General features: G+C 32.5%; 1 protein-coding gene across 4 annotated transcripts in view; it reads right to left on the bottom strand.

The window, feature by feature from the left end:
- The window catches only part of LRRIQ3 (leucine rich repeats and IQ motif containing 3), a 175,969-nt gene that overhangs the window by 154,866 nt on the left and 7,613 nt on the right, over positions 1–13,490 (bottom strand). The window contains exons 2-4 of one of the 4 annotated variants that reach the window (XM_054482274.1): positions 6,415–6,490; positions 6,242–6,300; positions 5,344–5,667 (exon numbers count right to left, since the gene is read on the bottom strand). In XM_054482274.1, coding sequence (XP_054338249.1) covers positions 5,344–5,667; positions 6,242–6,300; positions 6,415–6,490 — 459 coding nt within the window. Of the gene's footprint in view, positions 1–5,343; positions 5,668–6,241; positions 6,491–13,490 lie in introns of all 4 variants that reach the window. The other 3 variants (XM_054482267.1, XM_054482286.1, XM_054482280.1) reach the window with 3 other exon arrangements.

The following is a 13,490-nucleotide window of genomic DNA, read 5'->3' as shown; positions in this document are numbered from 1 at the left end:
GGGGTTCTTTCAGCTGCTAAGTATGTCTATGCCAACTATGCAGTCTGGCACTGGGGAAATGACTGGCCTAGCCTCCCAGCCTACATCTTTCTCCTGTGCTGGATGCTTCCTGCCCTCAAACATTGGACTCCAAGTTCTTCAGTTTTGAGACTCAGACTGGCTCTCCTTGCTCCTCAAGCTTGCAGACAGCCTATTGTGGGACCTTGTGATCATGTAAGTTAATACTTAATAAACTCCTCTTTATATATATATCTATCTATCCTATTAGTTCTGTCCCTCTGGGGAACCATGACTAATAAAGAAGAAAAACAAACCAGCAAAATGAAGAACTTACCACTGTGTCATTTCTTGGGTTTCAACTGTTCTATCCAGTCTGCCTCTTCTCTTTACCTTTTTAGTCTCTTGATGTTTGTGTATAATTTTTAAGATATTAATATGTTTATTACATATAATATCTTAAGGAATTATATGTTTTACATTATATGTTTTAAGGAACATATATTTTAATGTTTTAGGGAATTAATATGTTTATTACAGATCATATAATTTAATTATATAATACATAGTAATTACTACCATATAATGTCCAGGATATTTAATTGTACTTAGCTACAGGAATATCTACTCTATCTTCTTAGAAATGGAAGCCCTATGTGCTTATTTTTCCACACATAATTTGTTGACATAAAAATGTTATGTTTTCCTTCCACTATAATATTTTCTATTGATTTATTCTTATATTTATCAAAGTATTTATGGTATATGTTTTTGCATAATACTATTGTGCACATTAATTGTCAGAACTAAAATATCATTATTGTGGCTGTTACTTTTTATATCAATGAAAGAGTTCCTATCTATGCCATTTAATGCTTTATATACTGAATTCTACATTGTTTGAAACTAATGTTAAGTATTTGCTTTATTCTACTTAATATATATTTGCTTAGCATTTTATGTTGATCTGTTCACCATTACTTTGGTTTTTGGAATCAATCTTGCCAATAAACAACTTTATTTCGGTTTTTACATTCATTTATAATACACTTACAATTTACTTACATTTACATTCAGGAAACATCCATAAATGTAAACATGTAATTTTCATAAGCCATCATCTTACTTTTGACAGTTTTATGGTTTTCTTATATAGACTGTTTAAATGTATATTCTTTTTTATCTTTTGTATTTTTTGAAAGCAAAAACACGTTAAATTTTACAAAAATTATTTAATCTATATTACTCTACTGAGTCAATTATAAATTTACTTTTAAATAGTTTTTGGTAATTATACATACGATTTTTATATTTTGTTTGACATTTACATTAAAAGAACAAATGGATGCTAAATGCTCAAGTTAAAAATCTCTACCTTAAAATATCAACCTTGTACTGCATTATCAATTTGTTTTTCTCTGTGTAACAGAGATATTAGCTGCCTTACAAGAATCTTCCTTCTTTTTTATTAATAGAATATTGGTTTTGTTTAGGAAGTAAATGTGTCCACTTAAAAATACTCATCAAACCAGATTCCATTCTATCTAGTGGTAGTCATGTGAGGCAGTTCCAGTGGCAGAAGTCTATCAAGTAAGACGTTTGCAGGAGCTATTATTTCCTAATATAAAATGAACAGACTTCACTGGCATGTGATTTTTGTTCTCACCAATCCCTTTTTTCTGCCCTAAGCACATTCTTGGATGTGAAGAAGTTCATTGCCTATGAGAGGTAGGGGGACTGTCCACTTGCTAAAGGTGGCAGAGCAGGAAGCTAGAATAAACTTGGTCCTTCATGGTTTCCTTGAGCAACTACAAGGAAGGACTTCCTATATCCTAACTTTCTGTAACATGATGAAAATAAAATCCTTCTTTAGATGGATTTCTATTACATGTAAACAAAATACAATACTGGCTGATAGCACTGGTTTCTTGCCCATATCACTCTGATCTTTAAAAAGTTACATATATACAACAATCAAAATATAAATATATATCCTTCTATGATATGATTTTAGATAACTAAGCACTTAAAATTTGTAAAGTTACTTTGATTTCGTATAGCAAAGAAGAACCCACGCTTCCTCGTTTTTTTCTGACTTAAAAAATAAAGGTTAGAAATCATTTTATGTCACAATTAGGATAAAATCCTTCTGGATATTTTTATTGTGTTATAAGGCACAAGCTTTAATTACACTATTAGATTTGTCTCTTTTCAAATGAGCATATGCTTCTTTAATTTCTACATTCAAGCTCTCCTTGAATGTAGAATACCAACTATATAAAATAATCGTGTGAACTCTTACAAGGCTCATTATTTTTCTGTTTTCATAATATTCTTATACTCATTAATAAGTGCAATGTTCTAAAACACATATTTCAAACATTACTAAATAATTATCTGCATAGGTTCATATTTATTCCTTCTCAAGAGTTATTTTTGTTGCTGTAAATTAAATAAAATACAAAACATTTCAATGATCAAAGAATAATCAAAAGAACCTTGCTTAGTGGAAGTAATGAACACAAATTTATAGGTAGCCTCAAAAATTGTTATTCAAACAGATTTCTTTAAATCTTCACAACTCATAAAAATCATGTCAGCATTTGGTACGCCTATATCTCTTTAAGTCTTAATCCATTTGTGTTGCCGTCCATTTATACTTCTTCACAATGATTTTCTCCAATTATTTCCTCATTTATGATATTTTCAGTCTCTTTCTCTTTCTAATCAAAACTCATTTATCCTCAGTTTATAAATATGGTAAGTTATAAATCTGGTAAGTTAAAGTGAAGTAAGTACCACTTCACTTTGATAAATCTTTCATAAATTCTATTTCCTATAGTTAAAGCTTTATTTTTCTTCTGTCCAAAATATTCTCAGTAAAGGTTCTATACTCGGCAATTATATATAACCCATTGCAATTTCATGTCCAACAACTGCAAGCTATTGAAATTCTGAAGATGCGACATCCTCTTTACCATCAAAAATTCTTCCAATATGCTTTTTTCTTTTCTATTTAACTTTTTTTTTACTCTTACCTGCTGAGATCAATTATCCTTTATCTTCATTGGTTACACTGCTTTCTACCCACAAAATGAGACCGTGCCCAAGGTTGTGTCCTTAGTTTTCAGCCTTTATTGATCCCTGTATTTACCTGAGAGAAGTAGGCTTTAACTATGACCCCAAGCAAATACTCCTGAATTTACACTCAAGTCCAGAACACTATTTCTGAATTTTTGTTTTTCATTTCCAATGTCTAGTTAATATTTCTTCTTTAATATCCTGCCTCAAATAAGTATGACCAAACTTATCTTTTTACCAAAAGTCTTTAAGTGCTGCCATTTCTGTTAAATAAGTTCTTTTCTGTCCCAGTTATCCAGCTTCAAAATAGTAGAGGAGTATTTCCACACTTATTCTTCTCCTCTTTCCACATTCAGTGTGAAAAGTACACTCAAATCTCTGCACTGTCTGTCATTTGTGATGCAATGTTGACTGTAGACTTGTTGAAATCCCAGCTCATGACTCATTTTCTGTCCAATATTGGGTAAGTTCCTAAACCTCACTATGCTTCATTTTCTCCTGTAAAATAAGACTAATACTTTTCCACATCCAAGGAAACAATGAGGAATAAATATTTTTCAAAAAGACCTTCCCCATCCATCCTAGCTAATGTAGCCCAAATCTCTACCCCTTTCAGTCTGTGTTAATGCCTTACTTTCTTTTCTGTAGCAATTAACACTAGCTTACATTTTATGGTTGTTTTGTTTTATTTTTATTTTCAGATGTGTCTATTCTCTGTGCCTTTCCCTTGGACTTAATGAGGACAAGAATTTTGTCAGTATTATTTACCACTGAATCTCCAAGTCCCAGACAGTCCTTTTCATATATTAGGTACTCAGTATATACTTGGTGAAAGAATGAAGAAATAAAATGTATAAAGTGCCTACCACAATGGCATTCACTGAATATGTGTCTGTCCTCTACACTGTGTTCTTTCTTCTTTATTACTGGTATCTGCCTATATCAATCCTAATCACATCATTTTGAACCTATAGTAATTGATCCCCTTGCCCTCATTTGGCTTCTATCCTCCATTAATCTGCTAGCTAAATGTTGGGTTGATCACCTTTTAAAAACCTTGTCAATACCATTTATTCATAGAGCACTTACTATGAGGGACCTACCCTAATTTTCCTACTCAAATAATTTCAATTAATCTTCATTATATTCATCAAGTCTAAGCTCTTTAGCAGGTCATCCAAGTTCTTTCTTAATGCCCACTGCCCAACTTTCCATTACTTCCTTAAATGAATCTCAGTCACTTTGATTATCCTTAAAAGGGTCATGCATGTTGCCACCTTTGATTATGCCATACTACACAACTGAAGTACCTAAGTGAAATTATTTATTTATGGCCCAGGTTAAGATATCAGACTTAAATACTACCTTGTTTTTTATATTTTTAACTATTAGTACAAAATTATTACCAAAATCCTAAATTTTTAAAACTATTACAAAATCAGTACTATACCCCTAATTAAAAAAATTATATGCAGTAATAAAATTCTTCCAACTTTGTAATTTTCAGTTTTTCCATGCATAATCACTGTTCAATGTTTATATATTCTTTTAGATATACTCACTGTTCAAAGTGATGTTCTATTCTTCCTCAAAATTTCTACACATATATGTGACTTCACATATCTTTAGAACATATTATAAACATTTCCTGCAACTTACATTGTTACTATATCTTGTACCTAATTTAACCCCCTCTTTTGAACTCTTAAATGATTTGTTCCAATATTCATTCACGTGTTATAAAGAATATTTCCTTATGTTTTTGTAAATCCACTTAAGTAGTCTGTATCCATTAACTAGGTATCAACTTTTCACAATCACTTCTTCTAACATTTTATAAATCAACAGATAATGATGGTTTTATCTTGTTAAATAACCAAATTAATTGTGTAAGAATTAAATATTTTATTTTCTAATAATAATCTAAGTCGTCCTTTAACACTCTTAAAAAACATTAAGTATTTCCCAATGGAGTCTTTCATATACCAAATCCTGAATAAATTAGAGATTTACTTTCAATTTAAAAAACAAAAATTTGTTTCTCTACAATTTGATCATTTCAGGCTTTTTTTTATGTAGCTGGCATACAAACTTTTATAAAGTTTCAGATAGAAAGACATTACAAATATATTCACTGGTTTATATTATTTTATATAAATGATGCAAAACTATTAAAAAGTTTACATAATTTAGATATAGAACTCAGAAGCTAAAATTTTCCTTTTATACATTTAATTAAAATGAAACCCTAAAGAAGCCAATTACCTTTCTCAAAGCTGGGCAGAAATTAAGGAAAAGTCGATGGTTACATGCTTTGAATCTTTCAGGAAGATGCCAGTTCTGAATTATTTCTTCATCAGAAATCACATGATGATCCAGTGCTTTGAGAGGCCATATACTGTTAACAAGAACATGTCTATATCCTTTTTTAAGGCTTACTGGACAATCAAACATAGTGAGGGCAATGAGGGTTGGACAGGCAGATAATACACATATATTCTTTAACTTTGCAAACCCATTGTCATGAAGATAGAGTAGTTTTAGGTTCTTCAATCCATTCCAAAATTTGGTATTTGGTAGACTCTTTATCTGAAATATTATTAAAAATCTTTTAAATTCCAAAATTACTTTTTTCGAATAGCACAGAAAATGGTAAAATATTACACATATAAAATTCAATATTCCCCAAATAGCAAGTTTCTAATTAATAAGCAAACAGAGTATTTATAATTATCCAATGATGGCCAGTTGAAAACCATAATACACTGGGCATCTGAGACAATTTATTATTATTAGCGTAGCAAAATGCATAACCATACTTTTTTGTTCAACGAAAATTTCTTTGTAATAGGTTGACTCTTTAAACTTTTCTAAAATACTTTCCTTACCTAACGAAAATTAAGGAATCATGAGGCATTCTTAATCCAGGCTATAGATTTAAGAAGTGAAACATACCAGATTACACACTATTTATGTATTTTCATTTACATCAAAGTGTCTGTATTTATATACATCTTACATGCTTTCAATTTATTGTTAAATTTTTGTTTATATTTTAGACAAAAGACCATCTTGAAGAAATACTGTGGATAGGAAACATAAGTACTTATTATAAAACTGAAATTTCATTTATATGCAAATATCTGAAATGGCTATTGCTTACCTGATTTCCATGGAGATCAAGTTTGATTAATTTTATACAACTTTGAAGTGGATGAATATCTGTAATAAAATTGTTTGAGAAGATGCATACTCTAAGAGAGATGCAAGACTGCAAATTTTCCATAGACTTTAAATGAAGGCCATTGAACTTCACAAAAACAAAATCTTTTTGACCTTCTCTTATGTTTTCATTATAGTGACTCCATTCTTCATGACTGGTTAGCTCTTCTGTGATTGTTCCATGAAACATCTAGGAAAGATAAGAAAGTGCTTTGATTTTTTTTTCCACTTTCAAAAATTTACCTGAAAACAAAGAAAATTTTGCCAAGAGATAGTGCAAGTAAAAAGTGTTATTAAAGTTAAAATTTAAAAAAACTAATTCTTATAGAACTTTCTATCCCAAAATACCTTAAATATCTAACATTTCAATAACAGCTAATCAGAATGTTATCACTGCCCTCACCAGTGAACGAACTAATTAGCAAGAGGAAGACAAAATTCCATTTTCATAGAATATTTAAAAAATTCAGTGAAGAAGCTGAGATAAAATCATCCCTTCTAGACAAGACAACTAACAACAAACAAACGAAACCATACTTTATATAACTCGTATGATAATTTTTGTTAAAATATACTGTTAAAGAAATACACTGAATAATAAACAAGTCAGGAGAGTGATAATCTTTGTGAAAGAGGCTGAACAATGCAGCCAGATAAAATAAAGGTTCTATACAGGCCTTCAAATGTTATCAACAATATTTGTGTCTTAAAGAGAAAATTTGTTGTCACAATATTTACATTCAATTTAATTAGGAAATTAGGCTCAGAATTCTAATAGCTTTAAATTTTGACTACTTAAATTTATCTAAAATGTTTGGATAAATGGTTTTTAATATAATTTTATACAGTATTTCTCATATATGTGAATTTTCACTTATTAAGAGTAATTTCAGCTTTCATAAAAGGTAGTCAGTGATAGGTGAGAAGAGAACGTACAAGCTCAAGTGGTCTATTTGGAAGTATGTTTTAAGATCAACATTCCCCAATGGAAGAATCGATTTCTACGATGTGCAGATGAACTAAATCAGTGTGATTCAAATGAGAATAAATGTGAAAATCCAGATACACTCTTGTACTCTTTCAAGCCACTGGTTACTTTATATATCATAACCAAGGCCTAAAACTAGAATCCTCCAGCTCTAAGTGTCAATGAATTAACTAGAAGGCAGATTCATGGGCCCCATCTCATATCTACTGTATCAGAATTTCTGGGCTAAGGGCATAGGAATAATGTTAACAGGTGATCGATGAACACCTTATGAAAGATTAGCCTCAACTACAAGTAAACCAGTCTTAAAAATATAGAGTCAGATATGGAATAGACAGATATAAATAAGCCTTTACAAATTAAACTCATGAAGCTCTATTGGTGCTGGGATGTAGGATAATATCCACATTGCATCCATCATTTGGACATCCAAAATAGAAAAGATATAAGTCTTTCCTCATTTAAAGAAAGCTTAAATTTAAGGCTCCTCCAAGTCTTTAGAAAAATAACTCATTTTTTAAAGTACTGAATAACATTCCATTGCATGGATGCACTATGGTTTGGTTTATTTATCCAATCACCTATTGAAAATGTCTTGGCTGCTTCCAACTTTACACAATTATGAATAAAAGTGCTATAAAAATTTATGTGCAGGTTTTTGTGTGGATATGTTTTCAACTTACTTGGATAAATACCAAGGAGTTCATTTGCTGAATCAAATAATATATTTCATTTTGTTAAAAACTGCTACTGTCTTCCAATGTGGTTGTACCATTTGGACTCCCACCAGCAATGAATGAGAGATTTTATTGCTCCACAACCACACCAGTATAGAATGTTGTCAATGTTTTGATTTTGGTCATTTTAATAGGTGAATAATGGTATCTCATTGTTTTAATTTGCAATTCCCTAATGATATATGATGTTGAGCATCTTTCATACGCTTATTAGCCACATGTATATCTTCCTTGGTGAGGTATCTGTTCAGATCTTTTGTCCATTATATTTTGATTGTGGTATTGTGTTATTGTTGAGTTTGAGTTCTTTGTATTATTTCAGATATCAATTCTTTGTCAGATATGTGTTTTCCAAAGATTTTTTTTCCCATTCTGTGGCTTGCCTTTTCATTTTCTTAATTTTCATTTCTTTTTTAGCTCACAAATGCATAAAAAGTCCTTGAAAGGGCCGGGCGCGGTGGCTCATGCCTGTAATCCCAGCACTTTGGGAGGCTGAGGCTGGCGGATCACCAGGTCAGGAGATTGAGACCATCCTGGCTAACACGGTGAAACCCCGTCTCTACTAAAAATACAAAAAATTAGCCGGGCGTGGTGGCGGGCGCCTGTGGTCCCAGCTACTCAGGAGACTGAGGCAGGAGAATGGCGTGAACCCAGGAGGTGGAGCTTGCAGTGAGCGGAGATCGCGCCACTGCACTCCAGCCTGGGCGACAGAGCAAGACTATGTCTCAAAAAAAAAAAAAAAGTCCTTGAAAAACCAACACCCATCAAAATGGAACCTCAGAGATCTCATTTCTTCACATAATGCTAAAGGTGGCTTTATACTGTTAATCATGGCATTAGTACACAAATTATATGTATGTACACAAAATTATATATATAATTATATTTAATATATAGCTATATAAATATATATAAGTATTTTTATTTCAAAGGATTTATTTCTCACATTGATTATTCCATCTCTAACAGTCTCTTTTGAAATTTCTTTATGAAGATATTATCTTCTTCCTGGAATTTATTTTCAGGGATTCTCAACAGTGCTATTAATCAAATATAGTTAGTAATGTCTATAGATTCATCCACCAGGAATAATTGTTTATTTTAAACCTTCTGCATTAATACTATCTATATGTCATTTGAACATGCCAATGAACTACTAATGGTATTATTCCAAAGTGGAGTTTTTTCTGTTTTCCTTACTGATCTCAGATATACTAGATAATTTTCCAAAATGAGAGGTTCTACACTTATGTGAGATATTCAAATTTTAGCTATTAGATGAATAACCTTGTTAGTAGCTTTGTGACATTAACAAATACTGTTGTAATGAACCTCATAAAATAACATTGTCCCCTCCCACCAAAATTCTTAAATATGTTCAAATATTTTTCTACATAAAATTTGTAATATATAATAAGGGAATTGGTTTGATTGGCACTCTTGCCTCACTTGAAAACTTCTTGTAAATAATACATGGAGTTTGAGGAAGAAATGAAATATTGGTTCACACAAATCCAAATTTGGGATAATGCTCACGATATTACTTAATTCAATGCCTTTTTTTTCCATTTTGTACAACAGTCTACTTTTCAGTTTCAATCAAAAAGATGTCTATTAGAAAAAAATTGTAAGAATTAAGTACTAGTGTAATTAAGGATATATTAAATTCAAATTTGAGATCTTTTTGATATTACTTAATGCAATGTCTTTTCCCCCATTTTGTTCAACTGCCTGCTTTTTAGCTTTAATCAATGACTATTATAAGCAAAAAAAAAAAAAAAAATCACTAATCATTAGGGAAATGTAAATTAAAACCTTACTCCTGCAAGAATGGCCATAATTAAAAAGTCAAAAAACAATAGATGCTGTCGTGGATGTGGTGAAAAGGGAGTACTGCTGGTGGGAATGTAAACTAGTATAATCACTATGGAAAACAGCATGGAAATTCCTTAAGGAACTAAAGGTAGAACTACCATTTGATCCAGCAATCCCACTACTGGGTATCTATCCAAAGGAAAAGAATTCATTATATAAAAAAGACACATGCACATACATGTTTATAGCAGCGCAACTCACAATTGCAAAGATATGGTACAAACCTAAGTACCCATCAACTAATTAGTGGATTAAAAAATGTGAGAGAGATATATATAGATATATATAGATAGATATATAGGTATATGTTTATATACACACACACACACACACACCATGGAATACCACTCAGCCACAAAAAGGAAAAAAACAATGTCTTCTGCAGCAACTTGGATGGAGCCCAGAAGGCTATTACTCAAAGTGAAGTAACTCAGGAATGGAAACCAAATATCATAAGTTCTCACATATAAGTGTGAGCTAAGCTGTGAAGATGCAAAGGCCTAAGAATGATATAATGTACTTTGAGGACCCAAGGGTGAAGGTTGGGAGGGTCACGAGGTATAGAAGACTACATACTGGGTACAGTGTACACTGCTTGGGTGACAGGTACACTCATATCTCAGAAATCATCACTAAAGAACCTATCCATGTAACAAAATAGCACCTGTACCCCAACAACTATTGAAATAAAAATTAAAAAACAAAAAAAAAGTCAAAAAATAACAGATGCTGGTGAAGTTGTAGAGAAAAAGGAACGCTTATACATTGTTGGTGGGAGTGTAAATTAGTTCAACCATTGTGGAAGGCAGTGTGGCAATTTCCCAAAGACCTAAAAACAGAAATAACATTTGACCCAGCAATCCCATTACTGGGTATATACCTAAAGCAATAACAATTGTTCTATTATAAAGGCACATATACGTATGTTCACTGCACCACTATTCACAATAGCAAAGACATGGAATCAACCTAAATGCCCATAAATGGTAGACTGGATAAAGAAAATGTGGTACATTTACACCATGGAATACTATACAACCATAAAAAGAATGAGATCATGTCCTTTACAGGAACACGGATAAAGCTGGAGGATATTATCCTTAGCAAAAAAATGCAGGGATAGAAAACCAAATACTGCATTTTCTCCCTTATATGTGGAAGCTAAATGATGAAAACACATGGACACATAAAGGGGAACAACACACTGGGGCCTACTGGAGGGAGGAGAGTGGGAGGAGGGAGAGGATTAAGAAAAATAACTAATGGGCACTAGGCTTAACACTTGGGTGACTAAATCAATTGTACAACAAACTACCCTGAAACAAGTTTACCTATGTAACAAACCTGTACATCTATCCCTGAACTTAAAGCAAAAATTTAAAAAATCCAAACTATTAAGAACCCTGGCTTCTTAGTTAATGAAATGTGCTAACCTGCTATCTTATGATGTCACATTTCTCTCTCAGTGTAACCTTCTTTGGCAAATTATTGTCTAGTCATTATTTAGACTCTGATTCCATCCCCACGTCCCCAATTTAGTGATTACATATTTATATATGTTATTATTTAATGACCCTGTTTTCCACTAGATTATATGTACCCTGTGAACAGAAAACTTGTTTTATGGTTAGGTAGTTTTTCAAATTTTTCCATAGGACCTGAACTAGAATTGACTCAGGTTTCAATAAATGTCTCTTTCATACACATGTCTGTCTTTTCCTTTCCTCAGAGAAATAGCAAACTATGGGGAAGGAACCTTTAAAAGACTTCTAAGTACAAATGACAAAGTCTCTCCCATTTCGGTAGAAATCTATTGTAAATTCCTTTATTTTTAATTCTGCACAGCCAATAATCTCTTGCAAAACAACAAAAAAGGTTTATTTTTCAATTATTTATGTAGTGTAACAAATCACTCCAAAATTTATTGGCTTAAAATAACCATCATTTTGTTACTCTGAAGATTCTGTGTGTTGATTCAGTTGAAGTAAGCAGTTCTCCAACTGACAGTGGCTGAAGCATCAGTCAGTTCACTCCTCCAGTGAACTGCTGGAAGGTTAGGTTCAGCTGGAATGCTGAGATGAACCAGTCTTTCTTTCCATACTGTCTCAGGACCTCTCTATCTTGACCTGTCCTCTCCATGTCATCTATCCATGTGTGTCTGAAATAGGGTAGCCAGACTTTCTACATGCTTAAGGGCTCCCAAAGCATAAAAGCAGAACCTGTCCAAACTTCCTAAGGCTTAGGTTCAACTGAAGCATCTCCTCAGCCACATTCTACTGGTTACGACAAGTTCATTTTATTTTTCAAGCACCCTATAAACTAAGTACAGAAAAAGGAAATGAAATATAAGTTGTTCTAAGATTGGTGATCTCAAGTAAGTTATGTATCCTGTGCCTCAGTTTCCTTATCTGTAAAAAGAAGATAATAATAACAGCCCATAGAATTGTTATGAGGACGAAATGAGTCGACGTAAAGGGTTTAGAACAGTGTTTGGCACTTAATGATATGGTTGGGCTGCGTCCCCACCCAAATCTCATCTTAATTGTAGCTCCCATAATTTCCACTTGCTGTGGGAGAGACCCAGTGGGAGATAATTGAATGAAGGTGGCAGTTTTCTCCATACCGTTCTTGTGGTACTGAATAAGTCTCATGAGAGTTGATAGTTTTAGAAGGGGAAATCCCTTTTTCTTGGTTCTTATTCTCTCTTGTCTGCTGCCATGTAAGATGTGACTTCCACCTTCTACCATGATTCTGAGGCCTCCCCAGCCACATGGAACTGTAAGTCCACTAAGCCTCTTTTTCTTTATAAATTACCCAGTGTTGAGTATGTCTTTATCAGCAGCATGAAAACAGACTAATACAGTAAGCACTACAAAATTAATTGAATGCCTACTTCCATTAACAATTCAAGATAAAATATATGCTTCAAAAAGTGTATCAAGGGACCTGCAGTTTCCAGTATGGCTATGTAAGGAGCTTGGAGTAGTCACTCCATCCTAACAACACATTAAAAAGCTGAACAAACTAAAAATCAACAACTCTTCTTAGCTACACAAAGTAAGGTCATAGGGTAAACTGCTGACCCCAGAATTGGAGCAACAGACAGGCAGTACAGAAACTCATCAGGAACAGACCCACAGATGTCAGGGATGTTGGAAATATCAGACTGGGAATTGAAAACAACTAGGATTAATATGCTAATGGCTCTAATAGAAAAAGTAGGCAACATACAAGAACAGATGGATAATGTAGGTAGAGAGACAGATATTCTAAGAAAGAATAAAAAAGAAATGGTAGAGACCAAAAACATTGTAACAGAAATGAAGAATACCTTTGAAAGGCTCATTAGTAGACTGGACATGACTGATAAAAGAATCTCTGACTTTGAGGATATGTCAACAAAAACATTCAAAACTAAAAACCAAAGAGAAAAAAAAAGACTGAAAAAAAAGCATAATATTCCAGAAGTGTGAGACTTCTAAAGGTGTAACATACGTGTAATAAAAATGCCAAAAAAGGAAAAATAGAAAGGAATAAAAGCAGTATTTCAAACAATAATGAATGAGAATTTACTCTAACATCGGACACTA

This window comes from Pongo pygmaeus, chromosome 1 (genome assembly GCF_028885625.2).
Source record: "Pongo pygmaeus isolate AG05252 chromosome 1, NHGRI_mPonPyg2-v2.0_pri, whole genome shotgun sequence".
NCBI classification, from domain to species: domain Eukaryota; kingdom Metazoa; phylum Chordata; class Mammalia; order Primates; family Hominidae; genus Pongo; species Pongo pygmaeus.
Note: the sequence above shows the minus strand (reverse complement) of the source record. Positions and strands in the feature narration are given on the sequence as shown.